The following is a 23,911-nucleotide window of genomic DNA, read 5'->3' on the forward strand; positions in this document are numbered from 1 at the left end:
TCCTGCTCACGTGAGAAAAGATTTTATTTTCCTTCACACATGTTATTTCAAACATAATTGTATTTTTTCACTATATTTTTCAAACTTAAAACACAGGCACAAAATTTCTCATGGAGTGTAGCTCTTAATGAGCTAGTAAGTAAAGGTGGCCCAGAACTTTGGCCCTGCCTTTTCAGTGGGATCTTGTCAGAGAACAGAAAAAAACTGAGCCTAGCAGGCTGGAAACAGAATCCTGCTGCTTGGTTTACATTCACTCACATACTTAACATTATCTACTAAGACCAGGCAGTGATTTAACTACCAAGATTTGTAAGATATGCAAAACACCATGGCCTATTTCGTATTCTAGTGGGGTACAGAGTCAAGAATATGAATGATGACATTAATACAGAGTGAAAGTGCCTAAGAGAAGTGCTGAACGGCCTACAGCAAAGGGAAGTTAAGAAGACAAAGTTGGGGAATTAGGCTTGGCAGATATTCAGGATACCATGTGTGAAGAAAAAGAGGTAGGATCAATTAAAAGGGGCACATTTTGGACACACTGGACAGGTTTCCAAGTTTCAAGAAAAGGTACATAAGGGAATGTGTTGTAATAATCCAGGCAAGAGATGATGAAGGCCGGAATGAAGGCAATGCTTATCTTCTCACCAGGAGAAAAAGAATCGGGGGACAGGGCTCCAAAATACTTTAATACTCTAGGTGTGAATGTTCTAAGAATCTTGAATACTTGAATATCTAGGCAATTGCTACTCCTAATTGATAATTTCACTTTTAAGTCATGGTCCTTTCTTGGAGTTCAAAGGTCAGTTCTAATTGGCCTTCATCCTAACTAAAAAGATTCTATTCTATTTTCCTGGTCATTATTAGTCTTTTGGTCTCTTCTGCTTGGGCCTGCCATAGTCTGAATCAAGTCAAGATGAAAATAATTATTAAAACCTCTCTTCAATGGAGTAGAAACTTGAAAAGACCAGGTTGAGCCACTGTGCCACGTGAGCTTTGAGTGTTCTCATAGTGAGTCTAAAAAGATGCAATAGAATGGGAAGGCTATTAAATGACAGGAAAATACACCAGAAGCCTTGTGGAGTCAGACCTGCAAGGCTGTAAACTGTGGTTCCTATGTTGCAGATTAGGGAGAATGACTTCATCACATTTTTCGGCATTCATAAAGTTGGACTAATAATACTAACCTCATAAGGTTGTATTACCATTTGTCATAATATCATATATTCATATATCAGATAAAATAATGTATAACAGCACATATCTCTGTGACCAACACATTATGTATGTTCAGTAAGTGTTATTTCTCTTGCCAGCCCTCCCCTAAGAAAATCAAATAGAAAAAGAAAAACTAAATTTCAAAAGGCTTTCCCTACCTGGGCCTTTGCAAATGCTGTTCCACTCAATGCATTGTCTCTTTACCTGGTTAGCTTTTCTTTCTTCTGGTCTCAGCTTAGGTGATAATTCCTTCAAGAAATCTTTTCTGTTGGCTGAATTCTGTGTTCTTTCTTGGGAGCTGGTCTTTGTGTTTCATTAAACTTGTCATTAAAATTATTATTTGTTTCCTTTTTTTTGTGATAACAGTCAAAACTTTATTTACAACAGGTTGAAACTCAAAATAACTCAAATGTCTTATTCAAAGGACCACAGATAAATAAACTACAATATTGTTATACAATGGAAAACTACATAGCAATAAAAAATGGATGGACTACTGCTACATACAACAATATGGATGACTCTCATACACATGCTGTAGGATTCCATTTACATAAAGTTCAAAAACAGGCAAAAAAACCAAACTATGGTGAGGTCAGAATAATGTTTATCATGGGCATGGGAGGTAAAGGTATTGTCTGGGAAATGGAAATGAGGGAGTCTCACCGGGTGTTGGAAATACGCTACATCCTGATCTGGGTGGTGGTTACATAGTGCATACATACATAAAAATTCATGGAGATTTACACTGTACAGTAAAGATTTATGCACCTTATTACATGTTTTACCTCAAAGACAATTTTAGTGCATAAAAAAAAATCAGGGCACCTGAATTCTATCATTGGCTTTGACACCGATGGAGTATGTAGTATCTGACAGATCATTTCCCCATTTAAGTCTCAGAGCTTCATCCATTAAATGTGAATAACATCTTCACAAGGGGTTTAATGAAATCATGATTGTCATTAAACAGCAAAGAGATGTACTGGCAATGTCTGAGCTTTGGCTACTGTAACAAAGCATCACAGACTAGGCAGCTCAACAACAAACACTGATTTCTCACAGTTCTGAGGCTAGAAGTCTGAGATCAGGGTGGCCATGTCAGGTTCTGGCGAGGGCCCTTTCCTGGGTTGCAGATGGCAGACTTCTCACTGTGTCCTCACATGGCAGAAAGAGAGCAAGCTGGCCTCTTCTTACAAGGGCACTAATCCCATTCATGAGGGCTCCATCCTTATGACCTGATCACCCCAAGGGCCCAACCTCCTAATACCATCACTTGGGATTGTGGTTTCAACATATGAGTTTGGAGGACGCAAATGTTCAGTCCATTGTATGCTTCAAAGGGGAAGGGGGAAGCTTCCCCCTTGTGGCCTCTTCTGCTGCGGAGCACAGGCTCCTGATGCACAGGCTCAGCGGCCATGGCTCACAGGCCTAGCCGCTCCACGGCATGTGGGATCTTCCTGGACTGGGGCACGAACCCGTGTCCCCTGCATCGGCAGGCAGACTCTCAACCACTGCGCCACCAGGGAAGCCCTATTTGTTTCCTTTTCAGAATCATACATTAGACTGTAAGCCCTTTGAGGGCAGGAAATACCTCTGATGCCACTGTTTCCTCCACGCCTAACATAGGGAGAGGCTCATTGTAAACTCCAAAGTATGTTCACTGATCAACTGACTAATGGAATAAAATTGCTCTGGAAGTAAAATGGTAAAAATAATCCCATTGTGTCTTCAAATATGTTAGGTTCAAAACTATAGTTCATAACTTTTATAAGTTACTTGACAGACTATGGCTCTAATACCAGTTACAATAGATGACATGTTTGGATTAGTGTCAGATACTCCAAATTTTATAAACTTGAGATACTACTTAATGTCTGTACTTACTGGAATCAGTAAGTGGGAGCAAGCCATACAGGTATATTTCTAATAAACTGAGTTCAAATTGACATAATGGTTCCTCAAGCAGGTCACTAGAGGACTTTGAAAACATCAATGAGATGACAAACAGATTGCCATTTGATTTGAATACCTGGCTCTTAGACACAGATTGAATTGGTCCTCATTGGCTCTTTTGCCCTAATATAATTACTGTTTAATTAAAAAAATATGTCATGAAGAACCTAGGGGTAAGACAGGAATAAAGACACAGACCTACTAGAGAATGGACTTGAGGATATGGGGAGGGGGAAGGGTAAGCTGTGACAAAGTGAGAGAGTGGCATGGACATATATACACTACGAAACGTAAAAGAGATAGCTAGTGGGAAGCAGCTGCATAGCACAGGGAGATCAGCTCCGTGCACTGTGACCACCTAGAGGGGTGGGATAGGGAGGGTGGGAGGGAGGGAGATACAAGAGGGAAGAGATATGGGAACATATGTATATGCATAACTGATTCACTTTGTTATAAAGCAGAAGCTAACACACCATTGTAAAGCAATTATACTCCAATAAAGATGTAAAAAAAAAAAACCTCCAATATTGATGACCTCATACTGAACACCTAGATTTAAATGAAAAATGCCATACTTATAATTTTGTTGATGTATACAAGGAATCCTAGCTCCAGAACTGCATGAAATGGAGTTATATTTGTTTGACTAAAAGAATACTTAATTTTACTTTTGCCATTATTTATTGCTGTCTCTCCTCCCTGGGCACTGGTGTTAAAATTAATTTGCTTTTCAGACCTCGGATTTTATATTGCCATTAGTGTTGTGAAATGTTTTTACTCAGCACAACTAAGAACTGATGTTTTACTTCCCACTAATGGACCTTTAATTAGGCACTGTAATGAACCATTCTGTCATTTCTTCATTTATAGAGAGAAGATTTTGTATATGCAAGATACAATTTTGACAGAACACCAAGTCCATTGAACCTTGCCGACTCTCATCTAACAGGTCCTAAATTTATTATGCTTTTGTCAGCTGTTGGATTTATCATTTTAATGATACTGTCAACAGACTTATTTTGCTGCCAAAGAATAGCATCAATGTTTGTTGATATTTTGATCAACAACTTCTGGGGTCCAATTCTGACTGTACTATTACTTCTCTGGGAGCTTGAGCAAGTTATTTAACCTCTGCCTAAGGATTAATTGGTTAATTTTAATAAGTGCTTTGTTGTAAAAGGTGCTATGATTGCTAATAGTGATAATAAAATTATAATGCAGCCTTTTATAATGCATCAGGCTACCTCAGACTGTGATACTATTAAGTTGCTAACTAAAATATAAGCCAACTGAATTTATTCTTTTTAAGAATACAAATCATTATAATGATGGCCACATAGTATTTTTTTTAACTTGGTTTAAAAAAAAATCAAATATGGTGATGCTTCACCTTAAACAAACAAACAAACAAAAAATGGCTGGTGTACCATGATGATGGACCAATTGGGAACTGAGAAACAGCTCCATACAAAAATACCATATGATTGTACCCTAATTAAATGTAGCTTTTGTGCATTACACTGATTATTCTTTTATAAACTTGCCTCCAAACTGCTTTCATTTACTTATCTATGATTATGTATTTGTTCATTTGTTTATTTGACCAATGCCACTGTTGGGTGTGGTCTCAAAGAGGTCATCCCAGACAAATAGAAGGAATATACACAACTAATAATACTAGGTAAAAGTGAATAGAGCTAAAAAGAAATAAAGAAGCAGTGACTTGAAAATTTAGAAGACAGAGAGATTAATTCAAACTGAGGGTGGTTATGAACAACATCAAAAAGGAAATGCTTTTTGAGCTGGACAGAGACAGACAGATAGGATTTGGTATTGAGAGATGAGGGTGAGGAGAAATATAAAGAAAGTGCATTTCAAAGGGAGAGAATAGCATGAGAAAGTCACAATGCCAAGGAAGTTAACCTTCGGAGAAGCATGATCAGTGTGGTTTTACTAGAATAAAGGAGAGGGTGCAAAAATAGTTTGGATAGTAAGTAGGGTCTGCATTATGCAGGTTCATGGTTGGCATTGCCCTGATTTGCTTGGACATCATTCAGTGTGGTGGGAAATGTGGAGCTGAAAAGAAAAAAAAAAACCCTACAAGTTAGTAGATGGGAGTTGTGCTGGACTATTATGCTATGTTGAGAGGTGGGAGATGAGAGGATGCAAGCAACATGTGAGGAGGATACACACATATAACTGGACTGTATTTGCCAGATAAACTCTGCTGGTCTGTGATGCATATCACTTAAGAGATAAATTGGGTGAACAATGTGAAAAGGGCATTGGATTAGGGTAGTGGCATCTATATATGTTGAAAAGAGGCTGACCTAATATGAGGAGAATATACATATTGGAAAGGAAACACCAAATGTAAAATAGATAGCTAGTGGGAAGTAGCCACATAGCACAGGGAGATCAGCTCGGTGCTTTGTGACCACCTAGGGGGGTGGGATAGGGAGGGTGGGAGGGAGGCTCAAGAGGGAGGGGATATGGGGACATGTGTATGCATAAGGCTGATTTGTTTTGTACACAGCAGTAACTAACACAACAATATAAAGTAATTATACTCAAATAAAGATTAAAAAAAACTGAATCTCTTTGCTGCAGAAGTGGTCTCTTGCTATAATATCAGAGAAAAAATATTTAATATTATTTTTGATTATCAAATAAATCAGTATATATAGTTTGATTCTATGTTGTTCCATGTACTTTCTACAATGACCAGAGACCTAGGCCACTCTCTGTGAGGTTCCTAAAGATATCAAATAATCTGGGGACCACAATGTTAAGTAATTTTTAAGGGTGTGGACCCTGGGGTTGGATTGTATGAGCTTAAATCTTGGCTTTCCCAATTAGTAACTGTGTGACTGATCTTCAGGAGGCTACTTATGCCTCCCTAGTAGCCTCCTCTGTAAAATGAGAATAAAAATAATAGCTACTTTATTCATAGGATTAAATGGATTAACAGAATTTATTTTAAAAAAAAGAAGTAATTACAAGAGTGCCTAGATGTAGAAAGATCTCAGTAAATGTGACTGAGATCGAAAATCAGTTTTTTGGGGGGGATAAAACAAAACTGTGGCTGCTGTTTTGAGAATAAATACAGAGGGTGCAGAGAGGAAGCATGGAGATAAATTAGTAATAATCCAGGTAAGAGATATTGGTAGGTTCTATAAGGGTAATGAGAATAGAGGTGATGAGAAGCATTCAGATTCTGGATATGTTTTAAAGGTAAATGTGAGAATAAAGGTGGGGTATAAAAGAAAGAGAGGAGTCAAAAGTGACTCCAAGATTTTTGGACCTGAACAATGAGTATTTCTCTTTACAAACACGGGGAAAACTATGGTAGACAAATTTTTGGATGAGAAAATCAGGTTAATTTAGAGCCAAGTCAAGCTGTCAAATAGTTAGGTATAAACATCTGGGATTCAGGCAACAGCTAGTTCAGCTAGAAATATAAATTTGGAATCATTCATATTTGGATGGTATTAAAAGCCATGCAATTAGTTGAAATCATCTAGGCAGTGGGTCTCAATCTTAGTCATATATGTGAAATACCTGGAAAACTTTAAATATTATAGATGTCCTATTTCAGGCTACCAGGATCAAAGTCTTTGGAGGTAACTTGGTAAACTGTATTTTATAAAAGCTGTTGAGCCCATTCCAATGTGCAGAGTCGCATGGAAATCAAGGGGTGGGTGTTTTAGAGGAGTGAGCTGTTCACAGGGGAGATAAGCCCCCTTGGTAATTTGGAAGACCACTGGGACTAACAGGCTGTAGGAACTGCTGCTTTTGAGGAGAGCATGCATATCGGCTTACCCCCCAAGGCAGAGCAGAAATGGCAGATTGAAATCTCCTGGCTGGCTTTCTTACCACCTCTGTGCATATGCCAAGCCCAAGCTGAGCAAATGCTCCAGCCCTGCTTGCTGCATGTCACAGTGCAGCATTCAATCTGGGGCTGCCACAACTGGGGAGAAAAACTCAACTATGGGACACAGAGGCAACAGGTCACAGAGTGGAGCCCGGATGGGGCAGCCATGGCCATCGTTGGCAATTACTCAAGCAGTGCATCAGAAGCCACCCAGATCTCTGACAGTGGGTGCTCTACCACAGCCCACACCCCACATATGCAGAGAGTCCATGTAGGCCTCACCTTCCCTGCAGTGTGATTCTACAACAGGGCAGTGGCAATAGAGGCCATGGGGAGTGATTGGCTTTGAGGGACAAAGGGGACTTGGACTTGAAGCTGCATCTGAACAGAGTGAGGGAAATAACTGCTGATGCCTGCACAGGCAGTGCATCAGAGACAGCTTGAACCTCTGTTTGAGACAGGCATGGGCTGAGAGCCCATGTGAGACCCCCTTGTTTTGACACTACCCTACTCTGGGGAGAGGGTCCCAGTGCTGGGAGAGGGGAAAACACACACTTAAAGGAAACTGAGGTACCTTGGGGATGACCCTCATGGCTTTTGCTTCAGCAGCTTGGGATCAGACCCCAGCCCTGATAGGGCCAATATGTCCATCAAGCAGAGAGAAACTCTTGCCTTACACCCAGCTCCAGCTGAAGCCCCTCCATCTCCAGCCCCATCCCCTACCAAGGTGATAGCTGCCAGCACACGCTAAGGAAAGACATGACTTGCATACAGGACAAATCCAGCTCTGCCACCAAAGGCACTGAGCACACACAGTCTGTATAGAAATGTTTCCATATAAGAACACCCTCAAGACTGAAATAGGTAATTGTTTCACATAATTCATAGAGGCAGAGAAAGTTAAGCAAAATGAAAAGGGAGGGAAATATTCTCAACTGAAAAAGCAAGAGAAAAACCATGAAATAAAATAATGAAGCAGAAATAAACAATTTACCAGATAAATAATTCAAAGCATTGGTAATAAGAATGCTAACTGAATAGGGAAACTAATAGATAAACACAGTGAAAATTTTAACAAGGAACAAGAAAATATAAAAAAGACCCAATCAGAAAAGAAGAATTCAATAACTGAAATAAAAACACAGTAGAAGGAATGAACAGAGTAAGTAATAGAGAAGAATCATAAGTGATCTGGAAGATAGAAGATTGGACATCACCCAATCAGGGCAGCAAAAAGAAAAACAAGTTTTAAAAAAAGTGAAAACAGTTTAAGAGAGCTCTGTGATAATGTTAAGCATACCAACATTTGTATTATAGGGATCCCAGAAGGAGAAGAGCGAGAGAAAGAGATTGAAAATATATTTGAGGAACTCATGGCTGAAAACTTCCAAAACCTGAAGAAGGAAACAGGTATCTAGATATAGGAAGCACAGAGGGTCCCAAACAAGATGAAGTGAAACATAGACCTATACCAAGACAAATAATTAAATGGCAAAAGTTGAAGATAAAGAGATAATTCTAAAGGCAGCAAGAGAAAAATAAAGAGTCATATACCCTGAAATGCCCATAAGGGTATCAGGAAGAAATAATAAAGATCAAAGAGTAAATAAATAAAACAGAGACAAAAAACTAGAAAAAATCAATGAAACCATGAGCTGTTTTTTTGATAAAGATAAACAAAATTGATAAACCTTTAGCCAGGCTCACCGAGAAAAAAAGAGAGGAGACAAATAAAATCAGAAATGAAAGAGGAGAAATAACAACCAATAGCAATGACAAACAGTTACATGCAAACAAATTGGACAATCTAGAAGAAATGGACAATTTTCTAGAAACAAATCACCTCCCAAGACTAAATCAAGAAGAAACAGATAACTTGAACAGAATGATCACTAGTAGTAAATTGAATTTTTAATAATAATAATAATTTTTTTAAAAACTCCCAGCAAACAAAATCTAGGATCAGATGGCTTCATAGGAAAACTCTACTAAACATATAAGGAAGAGCTAATACATATACTTCTCAAACTATTCCAAAAATTGAGAACAGAACACTTCCACATTCATTCTATGAGGCCACCATTACCCTGATACCAAAATCAGACAAAGACACTACCAAAAAAAAAAAAAAAGAAAGAAAGAAAATAAGACACCAACATCTTTGATGAATATCGATGTAAAAATCTTCAGCAAAATATTAGCAAGCCAAGTCCAACAATATATAAGAAGGATCATATCGCATGATCAAATTGGATTTATTCCAGGGATACATGGATGGTTCAATATTTGCAAATATATCAATTTGATACACCACATTATTAACAAAAGGAAGCATAAACATTACATGTTCATTTCAATTGACACAGGAAAAGCATTTGACAAAATTCAACTTCCATTCTTGATAAAAACTCTCATCAAAATGGTGAAAGAGGGAACAAATCTCAACATAATAAAGGCCATGCATGGCAAACCCACAGCTAACATCATACTCAACAGTGAAAAGCTGAAAGTCTTTCCTTTAAATTCAGGAACAGAAAAGGATGCCCACTTTCACAACTTCTATTTAACATAGCACTGGAAGGCCTATCCACAGCAATCAGACAAGATAAAGAAGTAAAAGGTATCCAAATTGGAAGGGAAGAGGTAAAACTGTCACTATTTGCAGATGACAATGATACTCTATGTAGAGAACCCTAAAGCCTCCACCCATAAACTATTAGAACTAATAAATAAATTGAGTAAAATTGCAGGATACAAGATTAATATACAGAAATCTGTTGCTTTCCCATACACTAATAATGAAATATCAGAAAGAGAAAACAAACAAAAATCCTTTTAAAAATCACATCAAAAAGAATAAAATACCTAAGAATAAAATTAACTAAGGAGGTGAAAGACCTATACTTTGAAAACTATAAAACATTGTTCAAAGAAATTGAAGATGATACAAAGAAATGGAAAGATATGTATGATCTTGGATTGGAAGAATTAATATTGTTAAAATGGTCACTCTTCCCAAAGCTACATACAGATGTAATGCAATCCCTATCAAAATACCTATAACTAGAACAAATAATTCTAACATTTATATGGACCCACAAAAGACCCCAAATTGCTAAAGCAATCCTGAGGGGGGAAAAATAAGCAAAGATGGTGGTATAACCTTCTCAGACTTCAGACTATACTCCAAACTACAGGAATCAAAACAGTGTAGTATTGGCACAAAAACAGACACATAGATCAATGGAAAAGAATAGAGGGCCCACAAATAACTCCATGTACCTACAGTCAATCTACTACAAAGGAGGCAAGAATATACAATGGAGAAAAGACAGTCTCTTCAACAAGTGGTGCTGAAAAAGCAGGACAGCTACATGTAAAACAATGAAATTAGAACACTGCCTCACACCATATGTAAAAAAAAAGTCAAAATGGTTTAAAGACCTAAATGTAGGGCCTGAAACCATAAGACTTTAAGAGAACATAGGCAGGATACCCTTTGACATAAATTGTAGCAATATTTTTTGGATCTGTCTCCTAAGGCAAAAGAAAGTGGGACCTAATTAAACTTAAAAGCTTTACACAGCAAAGGGAACCACTGACAAAATGAAAAGACAACCTACTGATGGGAGAAAATATTTGCAAATGATATGGCTGATAAGTGGTTAATATTGAACATATATAAACAGCTCATACAACTCAACATTAAAAAAACAAATGACCTGATTTAAAAATGGACAAAAGACCCAAAAAGACATTTTTCTGAAATAAGACATACAGATGGTTAACATGAAAAGATTCTGAACACCACTAATTATTAGAGAAATGCGAATCAAAACAACGAGCTCTCACCTCACACCTGTCAGAATGGCTATCATTGAAAAGTCTACAAACAACAAATATTATCAAGGATGTGGAGAAAAGGGAACTCTTGTACACTGTTGGTGGGAATGTAAATTGATGCAGCCACTATGGAAAACAGTATGGAGGTTCCTCCAAAAACTAAAAATAGAACTGCCATATGATTCTGGTCCTGGGTATATATCTGGACAAAATGAAAAATTGAAAAATATATACACACCCCAATGTTCATAGCAGCACTATTTACAATAGCCAAGATATGGAAGCAACCCAAGTGTCCATCAACAGAAGAATAGATAAAGAAAATGTATATATACAATGGAATATTACTCAGCCATGAAAAAAGAATGAAATTCCTCCATTTGCAGCAATGTAGATGGACCTAGAGAATATTATGCTTTGTGAAATAAGTCAGACAGAGAAAGACAAATACTGTGTGATATCACTTATATGTGGAATCTAAAGAATAAAACAAATGAATGTATATAGCAAAACAGAAACAGACTCATGGATATAGAAAACAAACTAGTGGGGAGAGGAAAGGGAGGAGGGACAGGATAGGGGTATCAGATTACAAACTACTATGTATAAAATAGATAAGCGATAAGGATACTTTGTACAGCACAGGGAATTATAACCATTATTTTGTAATAACTTTAAATGGTATATAATCTATAAAAGTACTGAATCACTATGCTGTACACCTGAAACTAATATAATATTGTAGAGCAACTATACTTTAGGTTAAAACAAATGAGCAGGGAAATAAAGTTGTAGCTAGAAAGGGATGTGAGCACAAAGGAAAGTTTCTAAAAAAAGGTAGGTAAAAAGAAAACACTGATAAGGCAGAAGAAAGAGGGGACAGTTGTATGAGATGTGTCCATGGGTATCTAAGAGGGATATAATGTAGGAGTGTACAGTGTAGCATTAGACATCGCATGGGTCCCTAGTCATAAGAAGGAAGACAAAGGATGTGGTGTAGGACAAAGTAATTTGAGGGATCTGGTGGTGGGAGCTTGTGGCAGTTTTCTTTAGACAGCTTCTTGTTTTATTAATGAAATAGGAAGCAAGTTCCTAAGCTGAGAATAAAGTTGGGGCACAGGTATTGGAGGTTTGGGTGGAAAGGAGAAGATGTGACACAGACATCTAGGAGGGTTAATGGATTAATGCAATACAGTGGAAACCATAGTAAATGCCCATATGAGATTAGTGATAAAACCTCAAGTTAGACCAGTCTATTTTTTTTTTTCAGTTGCATTCAGCAGTGGGGTGCCAGTTCAGGACAGATGAAGAACTGGATTTAACCATGGCTATGGTTTTCTAGAAAAGTACAAGAGAGGGGAGAGGGAGCAAGATTGTTAAGGGTGTATACAAGGGAATGACTGCAGTGATGGACCATGGAATCTAAGCTGGGAAAGGAAAGAACAGAATCTTTAAAATAAGAGATGGATGAAGAACAACGTAAAGAATTGTTAGATTTGGGATGATAGGGGGTGGACTTGAAAAATAGGGCGTGGCTGAAATTGAGGTAATGGAGGGAGTGTAGTTCTAGGTGATAAGATTACTTAATGTACAGCTCACAGCCTGTTGTCAGACTGTCTTGTGGGTGTTGCTTTCACTTACAGTACTGACATCTGTCTCCAGTGTGTTCAGGCTGGCAGTCGCAGTAAGGCTGGTTCCCAGCAGTAACACTGCAGGTCCCTCCATTTTGACAAAAATCCTCACAGACTGTCTTACCACAGTTTGGTCCAGTGAACCCTAGTGCACAGCTGCAGGTGGGTCTCCCTATTGGGAAAAAAAGGTAATGAAAAGGCAATTAGTTGACAAAATTGTTTACTTATATGGAATCTTCACTAGGTAAGAATCAAGAAGTCAGTATTTGGGGCAAAGTCTGTCCACTACTTAATCTGTGACTTTACACAGTAACATGACCTCTCTGTGTCTCAGCTTCCCCACGTTCCAACGAAGCCTGGGTTAGAAGATTGCTCAGGTTCACTTCAGGTAAAATAATCAGAGCTCATTTTATGAACAGTTATACATGCATACATACATTTTATGCTTTAAAGTGCTTGTGTTATTCTTTGTATTTCTGTTTTCATGTCCATTTTGCTTTTCAATTATTTCTGTTCTATTCATGTGGTAATACAGATTGTGTTGGCCATTAGAATATAAAATAGAGACAATCATATTTCCCAGTGTTCAATCATCAGGTACCAATCACTGCTGTATCTACATAAAACATAAGCTTAGGCTTATTATAAATAAATATTTTAATAAGTTTAAAGTGGACATGTCATATGTAATAAGATTTATGAATATTAGTTATTTTATTTGATATAAATACACATACTGAATTTAGTATATAAACACTTACTGAATCCTATTTTATTTCATTTTATATTTTTATTCATGGTGAAGGACTGTCACTTGTAGTCTAAAGATGATTTAAGAAATCTAATGTTAATAGCACACAATAGCAAATCTGACAGATCATCTATGGATATTTTATTTGTTCTGTGGGAACTAACATCACAATGAAAGGTGAACAATCCTTTAAGGTGTTTTGAATGTAACACAGTTAACTGTTATATCAAGAATGAGTCTCTCTAACTGCCTGGACTGTCAAGAACTGAGTGGAAAATGGAGTCTAGAATTATCTCTGCAGGAGAAGTGAAGGAAAACAAAGCAAAATGAATGGCTATCATTTGTAATGGGGGCAGAATAAAGTTTAGAGGTTGTACAAATATAAACTAATAACATGAAAGGGAATAACAAAGAAATTCAGTTATTGATCTCAGTTAACTAGGACTCAGAAAATGTCATTTAGTTGTCTAGTATCAGAGAATATCCAACCATCTCCTCTCTCACCATTGTAGACATGCAACATAATTAGAATGGTCAGAAAAATGCATTAAGTGTAAGGCTTAAAACTTGAAGTGTAAAAGTGATAGAAGTTTTTTTTCTGTTGCCATAGATTCTACATTCTACTTTGAAGGACAATTCTATACATATATATTTTTTGAAAAGCATTCTTAAGTGAATAAAACGTCTCCAAATAAAATCCACCTGCATTTCCATGAAAATGAATAAATTGAGCTCCACAATTTATTTATTTAGTTTACTTTGAAAGGTCTCCACACACTTACAAATGCTAGAAGCTATTGCTTCTCAAGGAAGAAAGTTATATACATTTTTACAGTGGGTTCTATTGCTTTAAAACTTATTTATACGTGTTTTTAGTTTGCTGGCAGATAAATGCCTATTAATAGGTTAAGAAACAAGGTAAAATTTATACACATTAAAAGCTGTAATGTGTATAAAATAACCTCATATTTTTTTATTGCCAGAAAACAGCTTTAGAACTTTTAGCCAAGTATTTTTCTTATAAAAGTAGTGTTTTCTAGCTGTTGCTTACATACAGACAAATAGACACAAACGAGAATAATGGTAGAAGATGAAGAGGATAGATAATTGTTAGAACATAGTCACTAAGGAAAATAAAAGCCCTGAATAAAAGAAGTAATTCATCTACATCATTGAGAACCAGTGAACAACTTCCAGAGAAATAGAACATACAATCAGGAACACAAATTAACATGAGCTAAATGTGAAACAAACAGTACAGAAAGTATAAGGGGAAATCAAAATGCATTAGAACAATCAGAAAAAGTGCCATACAATGTACAACTTATACATTGTAGGTTTAAGTTTTTCTACCTTAATTTCTAGGTGTTTTTCTTTTTGTTTAAGAAAGTAGGAGTAAAAAAAGTAAAAAGAAGTTTGAAAGAAATAAACCCAACCTGCTAAGGCACCTGAAAATTCCTCTGTTCCAGTCGCTCAGAGAGAGGATACCATGCTTTCATCTCACCTACAGCTGTTTTGAAACTAGGGCAGAGTGACCAGGTTGTCCCCTAGCTAGAATATGCCTCTCATCATTTAGATTCCAGCTGAATTATTTTCAAAAAGCCCTCTTTCTCTTCCTTTGAAGAGATTTATTTTTGATAAGTATAAATCTTCATATTCAGGAGAATATTATGTAACTTGAAACAGTGTGGTGATACAGCAGATCTTTTGTTTGCTGATGGGAAATGAACCATCAGCTGCAGAATTTTATAACGTGTTCCAGCTAATATTTTCAAGAATCGCTCTGGGTGCACCCTAACAAGTTGCACTGGATTCATTTTATAAAGATTTTTTAGGTAGCTGAATTTGATTTTGACATTTGAAAAGGAAACAGCACTGTTACAATGACTAAGGTATGGATTTATAGCAGTGATGCATCCAGGGAGCTGGGGAGTTGACAGCCTGTAAAAGTAGCCCAATCAGAAAGAGCATCAATTGACCTGAGGAAGAAGGGGAAGGAGGGGTTTGCTGGCTCTAATCAGTCTAGTTCCTATAGCATTCTTAGCTAAGACTTTAACAGTGTAGGTTGTCAGACTGCCTGGATTCATAGACTATGTGTGCCAATTACTGGTGTGGGACCATGCGCAAATATCAGCTCTCTGTTTATTTCCTCATGTGTAAAAATGGGGATAATAATAGTACCTACTTCATGGGGTTGTTGTGTAGAATCACATAGAATAAATGAGAAACATTTCTAACTGTGCCAGGCACATAGAAAGCAATCAGTTACATTTTAGCTCTGAATATTATTGTTATTCCTACTGAGATTCACCACTTACAGGTATGACTTACTCTGTGACCCTGTCTACAAAGGCACTATAACATTCTAGAAAAATCATTCTGAAAATTTTCTTAAATTACACACTTTATCTCCATTATTTATTTAAGATACCGTTAAATTTGAATTTGTTTATGTGGCAGTGCTGGGATAGAACAGGTATTCCTCACAAACTTCATCTCAAACTCCAACATTTTTAAACTTTGAAGAATGGGTCCTTCTGTCTTCTTTATCTTCTAAATATGCTTAATCCTACACATTAAAAGAAAGAACACACACACAACACAAACAAAAACAAACCTGATATTTGCCACATCTATCTACTTGTATAACTTCAAATTTTGGTACATTCTCGAGCTTTTTTCAAAAGAAAGCTACACTTACTGCTTCCAATTCTACCAATATGTGACAAAGTAAAATCCTTGATCATAAAATCACATTCCAATCCTTCACTGGGTTTGTAGTTTTTATTTTTTAATATACAAAATAATGGGTCAATCTGTTGCTTCTCTTTGTTCCCTCTGAAGACAGGCCAGATCTCTCAACATGTAAGTACTGCTCCTACAAATCAACTCTGATTCCCTCTTGGTAAGAAAGGATTAGGAATGGAGAAGGTAATGTTGGTGTTGTCTTTACTGTATATCTGTGTACTCTTGCATAGCTTACCTCTAATCTCTTAATCCCTAAATCTAGATTTCTCCTCAATCATCATCCTCCTCAAATTTTCTCCATAATTTTACATTTATTAATATCTACATTTGAAAATTTTATCTCCACTTGGCTTCTAAGACACTAGCATTGTTGATTTCCCTATCTTTTTCTCTGACTGCTCTTTTATAATTGCCTTTATGTTCTCTTTCTATCTCTTTCTGGTGATATTATCCAGTTTCATGGCTTCAGTAATGATCTCCCTATATGAATGTCTCGGTCTTGATTTTTTGACTCTGGGCTCATTCTCCTTCCTAAGTTTCAGACCTTCATTTTCACTCCCTGTTTTACGTCCCTGTGTGGGTATCTCTGCCTGTTCAACAGGTTCATCTACTCCTCCCATGACTCCCTAAGAGAGAAAATTCCTCTCATAAACATTGTTCTCAGTAGCACACATGATTTCACTAGACTGAAGGCTCTCCCAGTGCCATATTAAGTTCCACACTACACGTTAACAAAGTGCCTTGCTAGATGTATGCATATAACAAATGGAGGTTAATGTAGTTATATATTACTTCTGTTTATAGATAAATGGAAGCTTATCTCATATAAACTGTTGCAGCAAATTTTCATACAACATAAATTAATAATAAACTCTTGAAATTTAACTAGGTAACCAGTAATAGCTGATGTCAAACATGGTAAATACATAACTACAATCACTAACCATCTATAGTCAATGATAAATATTAGTAATATCCATTAGCACAACTGAAGATTATAATGTTCATAAGAAAAAATGGAAATGCCTTGGAATCTCATAGAGTTCTCTAAACTTCATTGTTATTGCATGGCCCTTATATACCAAAAATCACCGTCTCAGTAAAAATGGTTGATTCTAAAATATTTCATAAAAATATTTAATAGTAATTAAATAAATTTGGTACAAAGTTAAATTACTTGGTTTTTTTTTTTTTTTCAAATCAGGAAGACCTGAGAAAGAAACCTGATTAGATATTTATTAACTGTGTGGCTTTGGAAAACTTAGACATCCTCACTGGATCTCCTTCTGGATCTCATTCTGCAAAATGGTGATAGCAGTGCCTGCCATGTGCTGGTAAAACACTTGTCACAATGCCTGCCACATAGCAAGTACTCAGTAATTGTAGGTTTATTAGTAATACTAGCATTGGCATTATTATTACTCTTTGTATTGCTATTAAACAAATCCTCAATTTTGGCTGTTATTTAAACTTCACTGAGTACATTTGCCTTTGTTAAGAAACTCCATATGGAATCCTGATGCATATTTTTTCCATTTTCATTCTTTTGAACAAAACATGCCTATAGGTAATCTATATACATCAGTTCAAAACAGTATATTTTAATATACATAACAACAATGAAATCTTTTCTATTATATAAGTAATTATATGGATAGCATAAAGATTTATCACTAGTCCCTGTTAAATGAGCATTGAATTTATGTGACGTGGTTACAATTTACATCTAGATAAATGAATCTTTAACTATATGCTATCTTTAGTTATATACTCACAGAAATTTTCTGATACGGGCAGACAATACTGATGATTTTCAGTGATAACAGACAATGTCTTAGAGAACTTATTTTGACATAATCTATGTTCTCAGATGTTAGTTTTCTTAATCACGCTAGCTTACATCTAAAAAATGCCACATAGAGTGTTTCAAATTAAATAAAATAATATAATTAAGGAAGTTACTAGAATCCTTGGCATTTGAATTGAGAATCCAATTATAGTAGTCACTATAATATGACAATAATTATGTTTATAAAATTTTCAAAATGTTATAATTATTGAATTACTGCATACTTGCTAATAATTTTAGAGTAAAATTTGCTGGGTAGCTTTTAGTCAAGTAATATATCAATCAATATGTTTCTCAAAAGCGTATATTTTCATTTGAATATTATTAAGGTGTATGTTGGCATTTTTCAATAACTTTATTTAAAACCGTAAGTGTATCTTTAAAAGCTAGATTTATTTAATAAAGTTTTTAAGCTGATTATAAAAATGCTACTCATCAGTTTGATTTAATTGATATTGTATGATTTTAGTAAGCAAAATAACCTCTCTGCTCAATATTGGACAAATAAATTATAACTCCTTTTTCTATCTAAACACAACACCTGAAGATGTATGGTTTACTCAGCATTTTGTAGTAATTTTTAAGGGAAAAGAATCTGAAAAAGAATATATATATAACTGAATTAATTTGTTGTACACCTGAAACTAACATAACATTGTAAATTATACTTCAATAAAAAATAAACTTAAAAAAATAAATTTAAGAAAAATTGTGGTTGATCGTGATGAAAGAATGCTAGTAAAAGTAATTACATGTGAATTTCTTAGGAGACCATGACTATACTTATTATTTCTGAGTGGTAGGTATCTGCTAGTGAACATTATTGATTGGTTCTCTTTTTAAGCAATTTATTTGAATTCATACTCATTTTTCTATGTGAGCCATGCTGCTTACCTTGTTTAACTTGGTCTTGTGCTTGTAAATTTTTGTCCCTGGTTATAACATTTTATACCTAACTAGTTTTCTATGCATTCAGTCATTGTTTAGTTCAAATAGTCTGACACACACATTGAGTCTAAGTAATAAAAGCATTTAATTGACATTTAAACTGCCGGGCATGTTTATACACATTTACATTTAATGCTCTTCTCTGAAAATGCTATCTAAAAGTTACATACATCTTTAGTAAAAACGTCTTTACTATTTGGACAAAAGCTACATTCTTGTTCCTTCCTACAGAATAAAATAATAAGCCAAGAGACAAATCATCATAGCATCATTCAGTTACTTACTGGATTACAATCTGAAAGCCTGTCTCCTGACCTCTAAACCCCAAGACTACTCTCCTTGGTGAAATCTGTCTTCACTTCTGACTTATGTTCAAGTAATAAAAGTTTTGAATGCTTTAAAAAATTGCTAGTCTTTTTGATAAAGAGATTTGACATTCTACTTTTCCACTTAATATAATGTTTCCCTGGACTGAAAGTGAGTGCCCGTTTATACATAATTTTAGCAAGTTGACTATAGCTGTTGGATAGTCTTAAGTATTACAAAGATTACAGAGAACTATTGAGCAAAGCCTGACAAAGAAAATAAAGAACCGTGGGCTTTATCCAGCTCCCCCCAGGTACTATTTAATATATTCTGACATGTTTCAAATTATAGGTCACAATCTATTTATACTTATGGAACGTTCATTTTTAGCCAACATTGTGGAAATGAGACTGAAACATTTTTGTCTTTTCTGTGAATACAAGTAAGCCAACTCAAGCCTTCTGACATTAGCCTAGAGAGCTATAAGACTAAATAGTTCAGTACGGCTCTCACCATATGGTCCAAACGAACCAGTAACTATGACTCATGAAGCCAGCAGCACGGTTAGAGAGAATCTTACTTTCATTGTTATGAAGATTCAAGGGCCAAGAACAGTGCCTGGCACTTAGTAAGCAGTCCAATATATATTAATTATCATGATCCTGACAATGATAAAAAATAGTGCTATTTTAATTTCTGATTCTAACAATAAAGCATGGTTGAACATTTAGAAAATACACAAGTATAATGAAGGACCTATTACATATGCAATTTTTTCATATTGGGCTCATAATATACAAGCAGGTTTTCTCTTGTGCTTTTTTTTTTTTTTTTTTTTTTTTTTTTTGCGGTACGCGGGCCTCTCACTGTCGTGGCCTCTCCCGTTGCGGAGGACAGGCTCCGGACGCCCAGGCTCAGCGGCCATGGCTCACGGGCCCAGCCGCTCCGCGGCATGTGGGATCCTCCCAGACCGGGGCACGAACCCGTGTCCCCTGCATCGGCAGGCGGACTCTCAACCACTGCGCCACCAGGGAAGCCCTCCTGTGCTTTTTAACGTTAAAATAAAATGAGAATATTTTTCTCTATTATTATATAGTTTAAAATTATAGTTTTGTTTATTGTGTAACATTCATCTTTTAGATATGCTATATTTTATATATTAACTACTTGAATTTAGGTTTTTATCTCCAATTCTATATTATGAACAATACTACATTGAACATTTTCACATCTAAATATTTTACTTTTTATTATTATGTAACCTTTGGAATATATTTTTAAAAGTGACATTATTTAGTTAAAGGACATTGGAACTTTTTTGTTTGTTTTGTTTAATTTTTGAATTTTATTTAATTAATTTTTTTATACAGCAGGTTCTTATTAGTTATCCATTTCATACATATTAGTGTATTCATGTCAATCCCAATCTCCCAATTCATCCCACTACCCCACCCCCCGCCACTTTCCCCGCTTTGGAGTCCATACGTTTGTTCTCTACATGTGTGTCTATTTCTGCCCTGCAACTCTTGCTGAGTAATTCAGAATTGCTTGCTGCAAGGCTTGTACTATGAACATTTTTAAGGATGTTGATTTAAGGATTAAGGATTTAAGGATGCTGGTTTCACCACCTGCATCTGACTGGGCTCCTCCTCCCTCTTTTCCCACTTTTCTCTGCTTTTATATATGTTTGTGTTCATATACGTTCATGTTCTGCCACTTGCTCCTTATGTTTTTTTGTTTTTTTTCCATTGATTTGTCAAAGCTACATAGTCCTATGTTGCTTATTTTTTAAACTATATGAACTATTTTATGTTTTCAGTTTATATTTTCAATTTATTCTCTTGGATTATTAAAAAGCAAATAGGACCAAATATCCAGCTTTTACCACTTTCTAAATATAATCAATATCTATGTTAAGGGAGCTAAGACATCAAGCTTAATTTAAATTAAAAACAGCCCTCATTTAAATATAAAGTGAAAGAAAAACTAAGAGGGACTGTTTAAATGTATGTTCACCCTTTATCAAGATATTAACTAGGTGACTGTGTACTTTACAGCCCAGATACATATGTGACTTGAGAGACATCAGTATATATGTTTCATCATCTGTTTCATTGTTTCAAAGGTGCCCCAAATTTCCTAGCTTAACCTGCCTTTGAGCAAACATTTTTAGGGCAGTCATATTTGATCACAATTGATGGCAGTCACATATGCTACCATCATATTTGGGGCAGTGGCCTGGATAGAAAGATCTTGAATAAATGAGAGAAAATTATCTCCATCTACTTGGCTATTATAAGGGCCCTTTCCATTGCAGTGAGAAGATTTTGATTTTTTTCTTTCCTCAAGGGAGCCCTCTTTCCTCCGGCTTCATTTCTGGGAATAAAATCTTTCACTGCCAAAATACACAGATGTGGTGACAAAGGGCAACACAAAGAGAGCTTCTGCTGTCTTCTTGTTGAGTTCATTTAAATACTTCAATACAAATGAATTGCCTACTATAAAAAATTGCACCATCATCTCTTCACGTAGCCAGTTTTACATATATTCAAACTTCCCAAATTAGAAATGCCTTCCTTTATGCATAATTCCAAACTTTGAGTGGGAGTATTTGAGAATATTTTCCCAAATTTACAAAACTTCTTGCTCCATTCCTCTAAATCAGTTGTGTAGAAAACCCTGATTCATTTTGATAGAAACATCAAAAGTCTAAATAACAGACCTATAAGAGTATGGAAAATACCACACAGAATGAACATACCTTAGAGAATAAATATTCATAAAAGTGAAGATTAATTGTACATATAATTACATAAATATCCATTATATCTGTGATGAAAAATAATTCCATAAATTATACTCTACTTTCTATATAAAATGACTGAATAATTCAATGCTTTATTCTATTTTCCATTGCTTTGCCAATGCAAACTTTATCTTAAATGTAGCCTCCTAGGAGCAGGTCACAGAAATTAACTACATGGATCCTTGTTGATATAATCAATGTCAAGCAATTTCATTTTGTAGTACCTTCTTATATGGATACAGCTCATATATCTAGTTTTTAGTTTTCTTTATTACAAAAACCTTAAGGAATGAGGAAAAATTCATTCCTACATGTAAAATTTTAATTACGCCTCTCAGATGTGTGCCTTTAATTAACTGGTGACATTTCCTTTGTTCAATTATTATAGTTCTATACAACTGTCACAAACTTATGAAGTTTAATTAAGGCTGCCCCAAACCCTAGTTATATAGTGTCCACATAGGAGTTTGCCAAAGGCTTAACTGTAAGTAAACCGACAATGAATAAATCTATGAGTTGCCCACTGGGATTTGTTTCACAAATTAACATTTGTGTGGAGATAATGAGGTTCTACAGTCTATAATACCAAACAATGTTTTATAAAACCACATTTTTAAAAGTGAAAAATGCGTTGTAAATGACTTAATTAGCTATTATATTATTATTAATTATTAGATGCTATAAGACAATAAACTACATGGCTATATCTCAAGTTGAATTCATATGAGAACTCATTTATATTACTAATTTGAAATATAATTTTTTCTGAACATATTATCTATGTAAATCAAGATCTAATACTCTGGGTGCATAGATAAACTTGATATATTATGGATTTTAAGAATGCAGCAAGGTCTGGACAAATGATTTGAATGAAACATCAAAAGTTGTGCTGTATTTATATATATTTCAGGATCCATTAACAGGATAGCAAATTCAATGTTCCACAGAGATTTGTCCCTGTGCATTGATTGCAGGTTGAATAGGTAGCCATAGTTTGGAGTGCCAAACTCTTTATCTAGCTGGCTTAAATATTTCCAAAGGTAAATATAAGAAAATCATCTGGTCACAACCCAAAGATTTTTTTTATCTTAATGAGAAAATTAAGTTAACAATTAAATAATAAAACTCTAAACAACTCATTTGCATAAGAGAAGCTTCTTCCCTAAAGCTAAGTGGTATGTGTGTTGCTAAAATATAATTACAGGTCACACCCTTTTACCATACATTCAATGGATTCTTATTTGCATAGTCAATGAAGGTCTCAGTACTACAGCTTTTCCTACAGCAATAGAATATACTTTATGGACTAGCTCCCCCTCAGGCAGAATGAATACATGTAGTAAGACTCCTAGTGCCTCTTTTAGTTCAATCAACCTGCTGAATATTTTTTCAGAATTCTATTGAGCAGTTACAATTATCTTAATTATCAATCATAAGTCCAAAATATTTATAGGTATAAAACTATCAAAGAAGTAGTATTGTTTTTACTCTTAGAATGCAAATCAGAAAACAGCTTGCTTCTCCTGAACTCCATTGAAAACGCTGCTTCATGTGGCTCTTTGTTAGCATTATGCTAAATACTTCAAAGAATAGCTTAAGCAATAGAAGCAGTGAGAAATCCCAGTAAGAAAGAAATTAACCACATAGGGGATGTGAAGATCATATGGATTGCTTTTCTATCTGACTACCTAAATCTGCAGTTATCGTAGGAGAATTAAATGTACATAGATTTTACTCTAATAGTTGCATAACCTTCTTTGCACTAATACTGGAATTTGCAAATTATATTTCTATTATGTATTATGGTTAATTTTTTTCCAGTGGGAACATATTTTAAATTTAATAGAAGTCAGTAGGAAAATATGTTTTAGTATTCACTTATGTGCTGTAGAAAACACTTTTTGCGAGCATAGATATAGCATAAATTAGTAAGAATCTCAAGTATATCCTAATATGTAGTAAACTGATGTTTTCAAAG

The 23,911-nt window shown here is 35.3% G+C and overlaps 1 protein-coding gene across 1 annotated transcript in view; it reads right to left on the reverse strand.

Moving 5' to 3' along the window:
• Positions 1-23,911, reverse strand: part of LRP1B (LDL receptor related protein 1B) — a 1,473,103-nt gene that overhangs the window by 60,816 nt on the left and 1,388,376 nt on the right. The window contains exon 84 of the mRNA XM_065880137.1: positions 12,533-12,694. Within this exon, the coding sequence (XP_065736209.1) occupies positions 12,533-12,694 (162 nt within the window). The remainder of the gene's footprint in view (positions 1-12,532; positions 12,695-23,911) is intronic.

Source organism: Phocoena phocoena, chromosome 7, assembly GCF_963924675.1.
Source record: "Phocoena phocoena chromosome 7, mPhoPho1.1, whole genome shotgun sequence".
Lineage (NCBI taxonomy): Eukaryota > Metazoa > Chordata > Mammalia > Artiodactyla > Phocoenidae > Phocoena > Phocoena phocoena.